The sequence below is a fragment of the Sorghum bicolor genome, chromosome 9 (genome assembly GCF_000003195.3).
Source record: "Sorghum bicolor cultivar BTx623 chromosome 9, Sorghum_bicolor_NCBIv3, whole genome shotgun sequence".
NCBI lineage: Eukaryota > Viridiplantae > Streptophyta > Magnoliopsida > Poales > Poaceae > Sorghum > Sorghum bicolor.
This window is the reverse complement of record NC_012878.2, coordinates 4,197,200-4,214,455: the sequence shown is the minus strand read 5'-3', so window position 1 is coordinate 4,214,455 and position 17,256 is coordinate 4,197,200. Positions and strand designations below refer to the sequence as shown.

At 47.4% G+C, this 17,256-nt stretch overlaps 3 protein-coding genes and 1 pseudogene across 3 annotated transcripts; 2 read left to right on the top strand and 2 right to left on the bottom strand.

Moving 5' to 3' along the window:
• LOC8075977 (protein SRC2) lies at window positions 353–1,685 on the top strand. Its single transcript, XM_002440550.2, has one exon. It carries the CDS (start codon window positions 539–541, stop codon window positions 1,436–1,438), a length of 900 nt encoding a protein of 299 aa, XP_002440595.1. The 5' UTR covers window positions 353–538; the 3' UTR covers window positions 1,439–1,685.
• Window positions 1,650–3,087, bottom strand: LOC8075976 (pectinesterase inhibitor 8). The gene has a single exon (XM_002439239.2). It carries the CDS (start codon window positions 3,017–3,019, stop codon window positions 2,429–2,431), a length of 591 nt encoding a protein of 196 aa, XP_002439284.2. The 5' UTR covers window positions 3,020–3,087; the 3' UTR covers window positions 1,650–2,428.
• On the bottom strand, window positions 3,188–4,533 carry LOC8069495 (probable glutathione S-transferase GSTF1). Its single transcript, XM_002439238.2, has 3 exons — window positions 4,222–4,533; window positions 3,894–3,942; window positions 3,188–3,808 (listed from the first exon to the last, which is right to left on the bottom strand). Exons 1-3 carry the CDS (start codon window positions 4,381–4,383, stop codon window positions 3,330–3,332), a joined length of 690 nt encoding a protein of 229 aa, XP_002439283.1. The 5' UTR covers window positions 4,384–4,533; the 3' UTR covers window positions 3,188–3,329.
• LOC8075975 lies at window positions 13,705–15,870 on the top strand (annotated as a pseudogene).

Below are 17,256 nucleotides of genomic sequence, written 5' to 3'. Positions count from 1 at the left end.
AAAGAAATAGATAGTATCAAAATATGCCTTTTTTAGAAAGAACAGCAAAAGCTTCGTCACGATTTCAGTTAAACCAAGAAAGAAAAAAAGCAAGTGGCCGCCTTTTTTAATGAAAATTGGACCTAAAAACCATTCGAAAATGTGCTTTTTAAAACCTAGTTCAAGGTAAACCCGTTGAAGCATATCCAATTCATTACCAGTAATCACATTGTATGCTTTCTTTTTGACCATGCGTCAAAGAACCGCCATGGCCGGTTTACCGCTAACAACCATAGCCCTAATTAAGAATAACAAAAATGTAACCAAGTTAAGTGAAGCTATTCTTGTCCAATGGCCACGTGCCCACGCCAGGGTACAAGAACCCTTGGCATTGCACAAAATCGCCCCCTCCAAAAAAGCCATGAGCTGAGCTTACAAGCTGGAAGGCCAAAATCGTCATTTCGTCATCTACCAACCTTCCATCGTCGTCTCCATCTCCGACACACAAGAACACAGGCAAGAAGCAGCAGCCGGGCCCGGCTGCGCGCGGCGCCACGCAATGGCGTACCAGGTGCTGGAGGTGACGCTGATCTCGGCCAAGGACCTGAAGCGGGTCACGTTCTTCACCAAGATGCGCGTGTACGCCGTGGCGTCCATCTCCGGCGGCGACCCGCGGCTGCCGACGCACCGGACGTACGCCGACCGCGAAGGGGGACGGAACCCGATGTGGCACGCCCCGCTGCGGTTCACCATCCCTCCCGCCGCCGACCCGCGCGGCCTCGCCCTGCACGTGCTGCTCCGCGCCGAGCGCGCCTTCGGCGACCGCGACGTCGGCGAGGTGGTCGTGCCCATGCAGGACCTCGCCGCCGCCGCCTCGCCCGAGGGCGCCGCCACTAACGGCAACGCCAACGCCAACGCCGAGCAGAGGCACCTCAGCTACGAGGTGCGCCGCCCCGTCAGCGGACGCAAGCGCGGCGTGCTCCACATCTCCTACAGGCTCTCCGACGCGCCGGCGCCGGACGCCCACGCCAACCACCCGTACGCGCACCACGCCCCGCCGGCGTCGTCCAAGCGGCACCACGGCAAGGGCGCCAACGCCGCCATCACCGCGTACCCGGTGGCGGCCCCGGGCGGCAGCGCGCGGCAGTACCCGCCGTACCACCAGCCGTACGGTCCTGGACCTGGAGCTCCCTACGGCGGCCCCGCCGGAGCGTACCCGCAGCACCACCACCAGTACGGGTACGGCGCGTATGGCTACGGCGCCGCGCCGCACGGTGCGGTGCCGTACAGGTACGCGGGCCACGGCGCGGCGCCGGCGGCGAGGTCCGGCGGAGGGCTGGGCTCGGCGGCGGGGCTCGGGCTCGGCCTCCTCGGCGGGTTGATGATCGGCGACATGATCGGCGACGCCGAGGTGGACGCGGCGTACGACGGCGGGTTCATGGACGGCATGGGCTTCTGATTCTCTGTGATGCAGTCGTCGCTCAATAATTCGACCAGAATGAAACGCGCGGCACGGGCACGGCGGCGGGCGCCATTGACGTCAAACTCGATCAAACACACCTGCTTGTTGCATGGCTGTCCTGCATTCTGAATCTGCATGGTTCCGATGATTAATTGCACTTTTATCTCGTTAATTAGTTAACAATCCTAGGTACCTAATTCGGGATGACTTTTTCACGACAATCTGTGGTTAATCTTGTTGCTTATTCTTGTGTGTGCTGTCTTTGTGTCAGAATGAAATCGGTCTGTTCATATTCTTGTAGACGCTGTGTTACGTTTTGTTAACATTAAGAGGCACAAAATGAAAAAAAAAAATTGGAAAAGATCACGCCTTCTTAGCAACCACTTGGCGTTCAGCAGGAGTTTGCACGACAAGACCTTGGGCGCTGTCGCGCTCACCAGCAAGTCGCAGACTCACGGACTAGGAGCCTCGACGTTCTGCGTGTTTTTGATTTGTGTATCTGGTCATTCGAGCAGTAGTTGCTCAATGTTGGTACTAGCTAGCCATCTATTGGTTAATGTTGCTGAATATTGCATCATTATCACAGTATAGTACATGAATTTAATGCTAAATCTACTCTATAAAATTGTAAGATGAAACTGTGCACTGAAAAATTCTATTTTTATTTTAGTGTCATGTCTTGACAACTGAGAGGTGAAACTTGCCACTGAGACGTGATGCCGCCGGGTGCATGGCGCTGCACCGGTCACACCGACTAGTGTTGAGTGTTCTGTGTTCACGCGCATGGCGCGTGAGCGTCGATGGTGAATCTGGCGCTCAGGATGAAATCGAGCGCGCGCTCGGCGAGGAACGCTCGAAGTATGATACAGATTTACCGAAAATTTATTGGTGACATTCGATCGGTAATTTTCACATTTTTTGTTTATTTAAGAGGATTCTACTACAAAATTACACAAATCCACGGAAAGGTACGTGCGGTGCTGTGGATCACTTGATGAGGTTAGTGATGGCGGCACCGATGATGGCCATCTGCTGGCACTCGTCGCCGTACCTCGCCAGCACGGGCGGCGTCCTCGCACCGGCGACCTTGAGCGCGCCGTCGCACCGGCACACGAGCGGCGTCACGCGGCCGAACCTCTCCCTGGCCGGCTCGAACCGCCGCGCGCCGAGCTCGGCGGCGGCCTCGGCGAACGCCATGCCGACGGCGTCGTACGCCTGCGCGCACGCGCCCATCGCCGCCTTCCCCCTCGCCCCACCCGCCCCCGCCGGCGGGTCCGGGACGACCGTGCCGTCGTGGACGTCGTACACGGCGTCGTCGCCCAGGTTCACGCCGATCAGCGCCGCCGTCTTCGCCAGGCCCCACAGGTCCGCCTCCGCCGCCTCGTGGTACTCCAGGAACTGCTGCGCGCAGAACCTCGTGTCCACCCGCTGGTCCCGCGCCGCCGCCGCCGCGCACGTGCTCTCGATCGTCGCCTCCGCCGCGCGCAGGCCGGTGGAGGACCACGCCACGGCCAGCACCGCCATGCCGACGACGACGGCCGCAGGAGAGGATGATGGTGGCGCCTTCTTCATCCTCATTCTCTGAGCTGCTATGATTTGTTTGTTTTCTTGTCAAAGTTGCAATCTTGTATTGACATTATTAGGAGATAAATGCATGAGTTTGTACAGTGACGAAGTGGGGTTTGCATGAAACAGGGAGAGGCCGAACAAGTGTGTGGTTTAGGCTTTTAGCTAGTACCAGGGAGCTGCGAAATGAACAACTTTAATCACTCAAGGAAAAAAAAACCTCTGATAACACACTCTGATTTACAATTATTTGTGTGTGAAACCTGAACAAGGTTTTTATGTCAGGTAGAATATGGGCCCCGCTTGTCGGTCAGTCACGGGGTCAACTAGGCGGCGGTGGCCAGGACATGAGCGCGGCGACCGGCCTGGCGGCGATCCTCCGCCACCACGCGGCGACGGCGGGGCGCTCCTCCACGAGCGCGGCGTACTCGGTGGCCATGAGGTAGTGGGTGAACCCGAAGTGCGCGAGGTCGGCGAGGCTGACGCCGGCGTCGTCGCCGTCGCCGCCGGCAAGGTACTCGTGCTCGCGCAGCCGCGCCTCGTACGCCGCCAGCACAGCGCGAAGCTTCCCGGCGCTCGCGTCGACCACGAGCTGGTCGCGCGCGGCGCCGGCGCCGATCATCGGCAGGATCACGCAGTGCCGGACGATCTCCGCGACGGCTGGCTCGTACTGGTGCGCCTCCACCTCCAGCCATACGTCCACCATGGCCGCCCCCTCGGGGTCGCCTTCCCTGAGAAGGTCGCCGCCGCCGCCGTTCTTGTAGTGCTTTCGGAGCACGTGCCTTGAAATGGCACGGGATTCTAGCCAAAAACAAAATTTTGTTCAAATTGATTTGGTTTAAACGTAGAGAATTGCATTTCTCGTGGACGGAGGAGGGAGTAGTACCAAATAGCATGAGTTCTCCATCCTCGAAGGCAGGGATCTTGCCGAACGGCTGTGAGAGAGACGATGGATTATAAATATATGAACAAAATCATACTAACTTATGTCTTTCCGAGAGAAGAAGAAAAAACAACTTCACCCATAAAATTATTTTAAAAATAAATGTTTGGAAAAAAAATATATTAATGAAACTATTGTGAACAGTACTAAACAGGCTCTAAATATATAAACGAATTCATATGATTGTTTGCTAGATGAACAATTAGATTTGACAGGTGACGATTTGATGAGCGAGAGAGAGATGATTACTGCACATAAGGCATAGACGTACGTTACGGGCGAGGTGGTGCGGCGCCGTGTTCTCGCGCGCCGCCATGTCGACGGGGACGAGCTCGTAGGCGGCGCCGGCCTCCTCCAGGCACACCAGCACCGTCGCCACGAACGGTGACACCGCCGAGCCGTACACCTTCACGACGGCCCCGGCCACCGCCATATGCCTTGTTGCTTGCTGGTCTTCGTCTCGATCGCCTTCGTTTTTGCCGTGGCAACGACGGATCGAGCAGCTCTGCTCAAGTTTTTATGCGTGCTTGATCCGAGGTGTGATTGCCAGGAAGATTCGAGGAAGGTGCTTATTATGTACGATTTTTAAACCATGTCTTTTGTCAGTGTCTTCTCACGATAGTTGGGAGTAGGCCGTGTAATAGTCAAATCGACGAGTTTTAATTTTTCATGTCCTTTATTTTTTTTTTAAAAAAAAGAATCAATACGGACTGTCCGTACGTGTCCTCATGCGATCTCTGCCGCTGACTGTGGACCATGACATTATTCAAACCTCCCCATGGTGAATCTGGAGCCACACGTCAGTTGTAGGTCCGTATGAAACCACCGTGCGGATGATTTTCCTTTACTGCTGAATTTTTGGATTTCGATATTATAGTATTTTCGTTTTTATTTAATAAATATTGTCCAACTATAGAGTAACTAAACTTAAGAGATTCGTCTCGTGATTTAAAGATAAACTATGCAATTAATTTTTGTTTTCATGTATATTTAATGCACCATACATGTGCCGCAAGATTGGATGTGATGAGAAATCTTGAAAATTTTTGGAAACTAAACAAGGCCTAAAACATTTTATCTTTGGGCCCAAAAAACTGCGGCTCAACTACTCAGCGGTGTTGTGCGCTGACTCTCTCTCTCTTGACCAGCGGTGCTGAATTTACACGCCGCGCTCTCTTCTTACTATTCTTTCTTATTCTTCCTTACATTGTGCGAACACAAGGTTGATATATGTCCTTGTAGTTCGATTGTAATCCACGATCTAAGTTGAGTTGGTGACTAACCCATAGCGTGAGTTGGGTCGTGCAAAATGTCTCTTGCCTGTAGGTGTCGAGCTTGGAGACGGTGGTTGACGACAAGGTGAAGGTCAAGTAAAGACGTGTCGTGCCAATGAACCTAGAGTAGTGAAAGGCAGATGTGAAGCTTGGACCGAGGAACCAGGAGGCCGAGTGACTAGCCACACATCTGGGAATCGACAAGCGTAAGTATATACATGAAAGTGATCGTGTTGATCGAGTCATGACGGGGGACGTGAGTCGAGCGAGGCTCAGGAGGACTTGGCGACCAACCAATCGAGGACGACGATGACACACATCGAGTGGCAGGAGATGCGTATGGAGTACGCTGCTTGTGGCCAGTTTGGTGGTTTGGGCCTCAAAACCATCGTTGGCGTGTTTCGCGGGTTGGCCTCAAAACCTGGCTGAAGGTTTCGAGGAGGAATGAACAATACATGGCGGCATCGAGGAGTTAGCGTTGAGGCGAAACTATCTCATGAAGAGCGCGGTGGACGTCAAATAAAGATTATCTAGGTTTGATCATAACACCCTTGAGTTATATGGTTCAACTCAAAATATTTAAGGGCAAAACCGAGATGGTGAGATTCTGTAATAGCCCTACTAAATAGGATGAGGGAGCCTTCTTCTCCCTCACCGTTCTCCCACTTCTTTATTTCTCCACCTAGGGTTAGCTTCCTGTGTTCATAAGAGAGGTCATTTTTTGTGCTTGGCTATGATCTGATTTTCCTAGAGTTTGGGTCAATACCAAGTGATGATTTCTTAGTGATGAGTTTGTGCTAGGTTAAATTTGGTCTGTGTAAAATTTGGAAACGATTTATGATGATTTGATTGATTTCTCGTCTAATTTTTGGCCATACCTTTTTCTGCTTGTCCGCTTGGCTTGTGTTCGTTCTCTGGCTGTGTCGTGGAAGATTCTATAGATAGAACTAGCAGCAGTATTACCATCGTCAGGCACTTAGGTGCTGTGCGTGCTCGATTTGAGCGGAGCCAAGCTCCTGTGCCTAGTTGCACGTCCGTCCAACAGGATTAGCTGCTAGCACATCGCTAGCTAGGCCGACGGCAGGTGTTTGAGCGCTAATCGCTTTTTTCTTTTTGTTTCGTCGGTCTTTGGTCCTGTGCTTGACATCGTGGTGCACCAGGTCTTGATTCAGGCCACTGGAATTGTCTCCGGTCAGTCCAGCATGTGCTTGAGCTTTCTGTTTGGTTCTTGCTTGTTTGCAGTGGTAAGACCCTACTGCCCGTGGTGATCTTCTTCTTCCCCACGCTCTCCCACATGCCATTACATGCTGCAGCCATGGCGTTCCTACCCCGTCCTGACTTGGCCGCCTCCACCGCGGCCAAAATCCCTAAACCGCTCTCTCACCGTTCCCACAGTCTAGTCGGTTTTCCTCTCCCTAAACCCCTCTTCTAAGCCCACCAGAGTTGGAGAAAAAAGAGGTGACGCGGGCCACCAGAACCCTAGCTGCCGTGCCGGAGCTGAGGAAAAAGACGACACACGCGAATCAAACGGCTTCCTTATTCCCCCTTGTGATTGGGACACGCCCGTCCTAGGTGTGGATGCGGCAGCACCAAATCCTGCACGCTTGGAAGTAAGCGTGTTCCCATTTCTCATTTATTGACGTGTTGTCATGACCCATTTGTACAACCAAATTACATCCAGGAGAAAACATGGTAGTTCGTTTATATAAGAAATCAAAGGGTTTGGTGGAATGTTGTAAAAAAAAGGGTTTGGTAGAAGTAACGGTTTGCGAAACATTTCTGTACAAGAAGTGAAAGAACCAGCAACGAAGCCAGACAAAAGCACTACCCGAAGCCGTAGTAGGGGTCGCCAGGAGCGACCGTATGTAGCCATCCTCGTTTCTAATATCAGGGATTTTTTTTTGGAGTATTTCAAGTTTCATCATCATGCATCAATTGGTTTTGTCCTCACTCTCAGTTATCTTTTGATTCTGACGGATCGGTGATCGATGTGTCCTTCTCGGGCCTTCTGTTGTCCATTGTTCACTGAGGTCCTATTCGACAGGGTTTCTCTGACGGCTTCAAGAAGAGTTGTTTAGGATTATTTTTTTGTCAGCCGGGGTAAAATGAAATGGGTAGGGAATAAAAACAAAAATGATAATCTGTAATTTTTGGAAATCGTTTTCGAGTTTTTCCTCCCGATTTTTAGGCCTAAACAAAAATCATAACGGTAACCGAAAAAACAAAAATGATAATGGTAAAAATAATCGAAAACGAAAGCGAAAATGATTTTGTCCTTTTCCGATCATTTTTGAAGATTTTCATATTTAACTGGTAATTATCATTGATAATTACCGATTCAAAGGCCTTTAATTAATGACATGTCTGACATTCGTAGTCTATAGGCTACACCCTCCAAGAGAAACTATAATAATTCGTATTTTGATCACTATGATATGTTGAGTCCATTTGGAATATGATCGTTTATTTGTGTCTTTGTCAAAAATTGTGGTACTATTGCATGAGACCTAAGATGGTATAAACTATGTAGTTTTACTTGTGGCTTTACTTGTCATTGTCATATGAGATAGGTAGAGTTATGTAGATCTTCTCATATTCGATGGTTTGACATGTTTATTGTTTTTAAGATATCGTTCTCATAGGATTCCGATCGTTATTGATATACTTTTCGATCGACTACTACATTTTTGAAATTACCGGAATATCGGCGCCGTATTCGTTTCCGACAATATCGTATCGATTTCGTTTTTGAGAAAAAAAAATGAAAACGAGAGTGATTTGGCCTCCTATCGATCGATTCCAATCGTTTTCATCCCTAGAAATGGACAAATGGCTTCTTCGGTGACGCCTCTAAAAATATAACCTCACATAGTTTTGAGTGTAAACAAGCCAAAAATAAGAACTTCTCCCAGCTCTCTCTCCAACTCCATGTGCCCCTACCCTTAAAACTTAAAAATTTATGTGATTTGCCACTTAGAAAAGGAGCCGCCCCCGCTGTTCGCAACTTCTTCTCGACTTCACTAGTGGTTGCCAATTCTTTATTTTCTTTGCCACAAATCAGTACTATGGAAAAATCAATGCATTGGCGGCCAATTCTTTCTGTTTTTTTTTATTTCTAATATAAAATTTAAAAAACAAACGTACAACTACAAATGTTACTATGTGCGTACACAGAGGTATATCTTCAACATTCGGCCTCTCTCATGATAGACAGGTGAAGACATTTCGTCAAATGGGTAACTAAAACGGCTTCAGCTTCACATGTGAAGTTATTCGTGGAGCTAAAGTCAAAAACAAATGACTTCACTAGTGATGAGGTGAAGCCCTGTCAAATCCTAAAAAAAAAAAATCTGAATTTCTCTCTTGAAATTTGTAGAACAATTAATGGTGGTCCTTGACATTGGGCCTCGCTCTCAACTGGCCAGGCAGCCAAGAGGAACGCACTGACACTTGTATTTGCTGCATCCTCGACCCCAAGTCGCCGTGGTGCAGGGGGCGCAACACAGTGCTCCGCGCTATCACGCCGCAATTCTCTCTTCCTCCACGCTATCACTGTTTCTTTTTCAGTTGACAGTAAGAAGGGTGAGCTGTGGGAACTCATCACTATAGAAATTAAGATGCTTTTCAACATAAGAGTTCTCCATGAGCACTAGCAGCACAAGTTTGGCTTCTTGGCGAGCATTTGTAGATCACATTGGTTCAACAATGTACCACAAAGAGTCACCCTGGCTATTTGGTTGGCATTGTCAAACAATGAAAGCAACGTGCTGCTGTTTGTTTCTCAGCACAAACTCCTCCAAATTTGGAAGGTTATCGACTAATAACACTAGTGATTGAGCTCACCTTCTAGTTATTATGATTTTGATTGCGCTTTGGATCTGATTGAGCCCACCTTCTAGTTCTGATTTTGATTGCACTTTGGATCTTCATGAGAGATACTCATCGGCTATGTGTTTTAGCTTTTTGGTTCTTGTGTTACCAAGAGGGAAAACTTGTAGCATATAGTTACTTTGCCAACTATTGAAGCTAAGTTTATGTCATTGATGGTGAAAGTTGTAAGGATCATGTGCCCATGATCATATCTTTTAGTTTTGGCAATTAATATGACAACATAAGCCTAGGACTAACATATATATTAAAGATATGTTAGACAATTTATAAAAGATCCGAGGAATGTGCAAGAAAAGAAGTGAAGTGGCTCAATGACTAGTGAAGAAATGGAACAAAAAACTGCTACAATCACAGTTTGTGCATATCACTAAAAATGGTTTTTGGAGGAGCACAAACAGTCCCCCTCAGGTGCAACACCTGCATGAATCAAGATTTACAGCGCCTCTATAATAAAATAAAAAGATGAAGGACCGAGTAGGTGACTAGATGGGGTGAATCAGAGCCAAATAAATTTTCTCTGCTCACGCAAGAAACTTGGCCACTATCCTAAACCAACCCCAAAGTGAAAATTCTCAAAAATGAGTTCACACAGGCCAACAGGTGACTAGATGTACTCAAGAAGCCTCAGTAAAGAAGGTGTGGAAACAAATCGAGCAAGAATCAGCAAAAGGCCAATTTCATAGTTCTAATCGGACCAGTCCAGTGTGCATATTGGACATGTTCGGTATGAACGTGACAGCACACGTCACTTTGAGAGAAAAGTGAAAATACTATCAAATGGTGTCCAAAAATTATGAAATTTTAACCATAACCTCTCAACACCTTGTGTGGAATCAACCCACAAAATTAAATTAATTCTAAAATTCAGATACTGGACCAGACTGATATTAATATTGGACCAGTCTGGTATGCTTGAGCTGATGCTGAATTTTTCACGAAAGAAAAATTCACTGAGGGTTCAAATCAACTCCGGTCGGGCTAAAACTTTGCAGGGAGTTCTTGGGGGAGTCGATAGGAAATCTTCAGAGCACCAATTCCTTAGGCAGATTAATTCATCTTGGATCCTTGCAGAATCCAACACCTCAAACCATCTCAAAAGCGCTAGAACGCAAAATCTAAAGAAACAGAGAAGGGAAGTGAACCGGAACAAAATCAATACTGCAAGAACTCAGATTTAGATCTTTCGAAGAATGATTTAATTGTTTTTGAAGATCAACCGGGTCTGGTTCTTTGTAGAGGAAAGATTAAGTATCATCCTTTACACTGTGGATCTCAATAGACATATTTAGGGAAACTAGCCCCGAAAACTAGAGCTTAAGACAAGAATTAAGAGATGGCTGATTGGGGTAGCCTCCTATCATATTTATAGATCTATTACAAATTCCCAACAAGCCCTTAGAGATTTTGGCAAGGCCACTTAACCTAGAGGAGAAATGGTCCAACTTAAGATCAATGTATCTGACACCCATGAACTCTTCATGACTTTGCTTTGTCTCGAGACCACTACTACAAAAAATATTTACCACGACCTTTTGAAAACACCCTCTGAGGTGGGCAGCATTTTCAACCACCTCATTTATTGCCTGGATTAACCGAGGTGGTCATTTTTTATTAACTGAAGCGGTTAAAAATAACCGCCTCGCAAAATCTACTAACCCGGCAGGCAACATAACGGAACCGCCTTGGTTAATGCCTATTAATAAAGGCAGTTTTTCTAACACAACCGCCTCAGTTAATACATTATCCAAGACGGTCTTTTATAAGGACCGCCTGGGAAAAGAACGAGGCCCAACTGGCCCATGCAAGGCCCAGTAACCATCTACCATATAAATATACGAATTTAGGGTTACAATCACTCATTTCACATCCTTTCCCCCTCCTCAGGAGACCGAGCGGTGCCTCCTCCTCTTTGCCTTTCTCTTGCACCTGAGCACTCCCTCCCCTCCCCTCCCCTCCCCTCCAGTTGGTGTCCCCTCTGGACCCGAGCACCCCATCCCCTTTTCCCTCTCATTAGCGCCTCCCTCTCCCTCAACAACAGTAGGCACGACAAGCTAGTGGCCAGGCGGCCTAGCTGCGGCACGGCCTGACAACCTGGTGGCCCGGTGGCGTGATGGCCTAGCAAGCTCGAGCTCAGTGCCCTCCCTGCGGCCCTCAAGCACCCTCGCGGTGCGTTCGGCGGGGATCCACCATGATGCTACCACGTCGGGGATCTGATAGGGAGGACCCCCACGGCGTTGCATCAAGTAGGGAGGAGAAGAGGGGCGCTGTTGGGATCCAGTGGGGAGGAGAGGAGGGGCATGGATCCAGTGGCATCATCCGTGGTGGATCCGACGACAATATGTAGGCATCGCCAAGCGATGAAGCGCAGATGGACTTGGCGAGCCCGTGGATGGGCCCACCGGGCCTATTTTTTTTTTCTTTTTTTCTTTTTTTCTTTTTGATTAACAGAGTCGGACAGCAAAATGCCTCCAAAAATACCTTCATTTACTGTGACCTTTCATCCAAGGCGTTTTCAGTGCCCGTCTTGGTTAATCCAAAATGCTCGCCTCGGAAAAGATTTTACATAGTAGTGGATGCCATGTGCTGCCTCTAAGTCTATCCTAATCTCTAACCGAGTTATGAGGCCCAAACAAAGAAAACCGTTTGTGGATGACTTTGAGGCCCAAACCATCAAACTCCCTAGAAAAGTGTATCATCTATGCCTCCTCCATGATCTCGACACGTGTCACCATCGTGCTTGACCACTCAATCACCAAGTCCTCTAGAGCCTCTATTTTGACTTGGTCAACATGGTCCTCTCCTCTACATGTACTCTTACATGTCGATATCCTCAAGTTTTAGACACCCACATCAGTCCTCTGGCTCCTTGGTCCCTCGATCCAAGTCCTACGTCTGTCGTTCACCGCTCCCAGTCAAAGGACCAAAAGTCAAAGAAAAGCTAAACTAGGTCATTTGAAATGAGCAAAACTTGGTCCCCAATGATATGGGCTACGACTCGACGTAACCAAGCAGAACACACCTAGTCCTCAAGAAGAGATAGAAAGGGCTCAACACCATTAGCTAAGTATCAGAGCAAAGGTTGCTAAACAAAGTTGTCAAAACCAAAGCATCCCTCCAGAAAAGGTACAGGCACAACATAACTAGCAAAACAGCCTCAAATGCAACTTCCCTGAAAAACTATTCTCTCACTTGTCAACGAAGTATTTGCTATTTCTCCCCCTTATTGATACATGCGCACATCAAACACACACCAAAATGCCAAAAACTACTATAACATCCGTGGGATGTAGAATGCTAGAGCTTCAAAAGTAGATCATTCAAAATGAAAGTATGTTCTAATTAACTGATACTAGTATGTGAGTATAGCAATAAATCCATGTGCTAGCAAATGCTCAAACTGATCATATGATACACATGTGAATTGCAAAGCATTTTGAGCATATTTTAGTCTTGAGAAAGTGTTCACCACAAAATTAGCACTTATCATATGCAAGCTTAAGATCAAACAAGTGCTACTAAACCTATGCAGGGTGAACTACCTCAAGCAAGTGTCAATCAACATACCAAATAGTATTTGCATTTATGTCTCCAAGTTTATAGTAAATAGTATTTACATTTATTCTCTGAATAAATTTATTATGACAAAATATTCTATGACTACTCTATTTGTACTTATTTTGTACCATTAATGGTTGATATTTTTTCCTTTTGTCCAGCTCAATTAATTGCGCTTAGTGCTGAGCGCTGACCAGTTGTTGTTGTTGTTGTTGTTGTTGTTGTTGTTGTTGTTGTTGTTGTTGTTGTTGTTGTTGTTGTTTGTCCATGCTAACCATGCATTTAACTTCTCTCGTTACATAAGTCAGCTCGCTTGCAATAGTAGATCCAGCACTTGGATTAGACTAAACTTGAGACTTGAGAGAGATCAGCTGGATTTTTCAGTTCGCGACACTTGGTGTTAGTGTTTGGATCTATGGGCTAAAGTTTAATGCGTCACATTGTACATTCGTATGCTAACTAGGAGGACTAAACATGAGCTAATTAAAAACCTAATTCGCAGGACTAATTAGCAAGATGAATATAATTCTAATTAATCCATTATTATCAAATATTTACTGTAGCACCTCATTGTCAAATCATGAACTAATTAGTTTTAATGAATTCGTCTCGTAAATCGTAATTAAATTAGCCTCAATCTGTGCAATCAGTTATATAATTAGCCTATGTTTAATACTCCTAATTGATATAAGATTAGATGTGACGACAGAGCTAGCCCCGTGGAAACTTGTTCAAGTTTGTGAAAAGTTATGACCAAAGAATTAAGAAACGTACACCCTGTCCTCACTAAAGGTTAACACTAAGCTATTCGGCTAATGGTTTCTGCAGTTCTTGCTGATGTTCACATTGATTTGTTGTGAGAGAAAAACATTATTTCATGACTGAAAAGTAGTACTGATTCTAGCTGACAAGTGATTTATCTATGATTATGTGCAAATGGATACTATGCTGCAGTCGTAGAGGCACAGAGCACACAACAACCACAAGCAGAACACTTGTATAAATAAACACGCACGGTTCCGTCGATCGGTGCACCCGGCCACGACTCGAACCCAGCGCTAGGCGCTAGCCACGAGTGTATATACTATACGTGGGCACGACGATGGCACTCACGGAGACGAAGGAGAGTAACCAGCAGGACCTGCTCCAAGCTCACGACGAGCTCTGGCACCAGTCCCTGAGCTACCTCAAATCGCTCGCTCTCGCCGTGGCCCTGGACCTCCGCATCCCCGACGCGATCCACCGCCACGGCGGCGGCGCCACCCTCCCCCAGATCCTCGCCGAGACGGCCCTCCATCCATGCAAGCTTCGCGCCCTACGCCGCCTCATGCGCGTGCTCACCGTCTCGGGCACCTTCAGCGTCGCCGTCGCCGACGCCGCGCCGGACGACGACGACGAAGCTGCCGCAGTCGTCGTCTACAGGCTGACGGCAGCCTCCCGGTTCCTCGTCGTCGGCGACGACGAGGTGAGCTCGGCAACACTGGCTCCGTTTATGAGCGTGGTGCTCCACCCCATCAGCGTCTCCCCGCACGCCATGGGCATCTGCGCGTGGTTCCGGCAGGAGCACCACGAGCCGTCGGCGTTTGGCCTGGCGTTCAGCCAAGTCCCAAGGATCTGGGAACATGCTGACGACGCCAACGCCATACTGAACAAAGGGCTCGCTGCACAGAGCCGCTTCCTGATGCCAGTCGTGCTCAGGGAGTGCGGCGAGGTGTTTCGTGGGATCGACTCGTTGGTCGACGTTGGCGGTGGCCATGGCGGCGCCGCCACCGCCATCGCCGCTGCCTTCCCGCATCTCAAGTGCAGCGTGCTTGACCTCCCGCACGTCGCCGCCGGTGCTCCATCCGATACCAACGTGCACTTCATCGCTGGCGATATGTTTCAGAGTATTCCTGACTGCTGTTTTCCTCAAGGTATGTACATCTGATCCACAGTGACGGAGCTAGAAATTATACATAGGGAGGCGGTCGAAGAGTTTCCACTCATAGAATAATTCAGTGGCGAAGCCAGAAGATGTTAGGAGCCCGGACAATTCTCATTAAGTAAAAATATTTAATTATAAAATTACAGAATTCTATATAAATATAAAGAAAATTCCTTTTACATCTTGGCGAGGAGCCCGGCCGGCCGCCCGGGGTGGCCGGGCGGTGGCTCCGCCAGTGGAATAATTGAGTGTAGCTTATTTACTTGGATCTTTACACCGAGGATAGGCTCTTATTTTTCTGAATTTATCCACTATTTGACGGTTTTAACTTTGCATGCTGATTTTCCCATGGTAGACGACCATATCTGTCAACAATGAAGCCAGGAGTTATTCATAATAAAGAGCTCATCCGAAGATAAAATGCAAATCTATGTGATTTTATTATCCAGAAGTCATCAAACAATATATAATAAACGTTTTTATTATATATTTCTAATATAGATTATTGAATTATATTACATTATTAAAAATGTTTGTTATGATGTTAGCAGGGGCCATGGCCCGTGCCAGCCCCGTGGCTTCGCTAATGCTGACCTGTTAGTTCGTTATTGCTCACTTCATTCTTCACGGTATTTGTGGTTTGATGAGAGATTAATATCAAAGTCAAACTTGAAAATTTTGGTCATTGATCTCTTTTTTCTTATGATGTGATGATTACCTCTATGGATGTGCCAGACAACTTTACATGACTGGGGTGACGATGAGTGTGTCAAGATATTGAAGAACTGCATGCAAGCAATATCTCCATGGGATGCAGGAGGGAAGGTAATAATCATAGACATGGTAGTTGGACATGATGAGAAGTCAAACATAAAGCATCTAGAGACACAAGTTATGTTTGATCTGTTTATCATGATGGTCAATGGGGTTGAGCGTGATGAGCAAGAGTGGAAAAAGATTTTCATGGAAGCTGGATTCAAAGACTATAAAATTCTACCCGTTGTTGGCACCCTATCAGTCATCGAGGTCTATCCATGAATATTTGGTGTGAACTGGCTTCCATCAACTAAGACCGTGAAGCTACTAATATGGACTCTACCATGGGCCTTTATTATTATGATCCAATGTGGACTATACTACGAGGCAGGAGCCATTACTTTGAGTTTGTAATAAGCCGAGTAACTTGTTTTGTTACTGTGGCACAATGGTCCTAATTACATGTGATATGAAAATATATAAGATATATGCTATGTATATGCAGACACTGTTTTAAGTATGAACCAGGACTTATAAACATATACAATTTGGATGTTTATTTAACAAGATACGACCTCAGTTCAAAATTATAGGGTGTCTTTTATAGGGCTTCTCAACATACTTTTTGGCTTTCTAAAAATCCAAAACCCGAGCACCTACTGGATCAACCTTTTCTTTTATCAAAAACAACTTTCGCATAGTTTCACTCTTCACATCAGCCGCGAGAGGTGCTTTGACCATCTGTAAGACTGTGACTTTGTATGAAACCTACCTGCCACTTGTTACATTACATACCAGATTGTTTTTTTACTCCCAATCCTCCTTCCCCACTATGAGAATAGGCGAGTGGATGCTCTATCCGCTTGAAAAAAAAAGTCATGCTCCTGTGCGACGGTAGCGGTGCGGCTCCTAGCCAGCTGAAAGAGCATCTAGGCCCTTAAGAGATTTCGGTGATTAATGACATTGTTGGTTACTATGACTAACGTGTGTTTTGCAGAGGCAAAGTCATAGGTAAGGTCATGGTAAATAAGTACTCGATGGACAGGGACGTACATGCCAACTTAATAGTGGAAATCGTTTCGGTTTTCAAAGGATGGATGGACATCGTCGAGACTAGACTAGGTCTAAGTGCCATATGGTGAAGAAGGGCACTTAGAGTAGTTTAGGACTTTGTTCTCTTTTGACCGTACTATTAAGAGGGGCTTTGATCTAGTAGCTTGACTTAGGCAAGGCTTTAGGTTTAGGTGTGGTGCACACTTGGTAAACCTAGCACTAGGCAGCTCAGAGATAGTCCTTAGATCGAGAGGAACAAACTTCGTGTTGGAGCGTTCACGTTTCGACGAAGTTTGGGTGCCCAAAGGGGCACCGGACGCTGCACCGGACGCTCTGTGAGTGCGTCCGGTGAGGTCCTTAGTCGTTGGAACAGGTTGGTGCTTAGGGTTAGGCACCGGACGCTGGCACCGGACGCACCGGGCAGCGTCCGGTCCCTTACCCAGGGAGCTTGTAAAGTTCCCCAGAGCACCGGACGCTAGCACCGGACGCACAGGGTAGCGTCCGGTCCCATGCGCAGGGAGCATGTAAGTTTTCCCTTAGCACCGGACGCTGCACCGGACGCTGAGAGTTAGCGTCCGGTGACCTGTCAGAGCGAAGTACAGTTAGCCGTTATGCAGCACCGGACGCTCGGTGCAGTGCGTCCGGTGCAACATAATGTGCGTCCGGTGACCCCGTTTTCAGTGGAAAACGGTTGGCCGACCTTTGGACTTCGTGGATAGTATTTATACTTCTCCACCTCGTCCATGAGAGGTCTCTTGCCCATTTGAACATCAGAGAAACTTGTTGTGGAGCAAGAGAGTTGCAAGAGCCTAGAGAGGATTGAGATTGGAGTGATTTCTTGTGAGAATCCTTC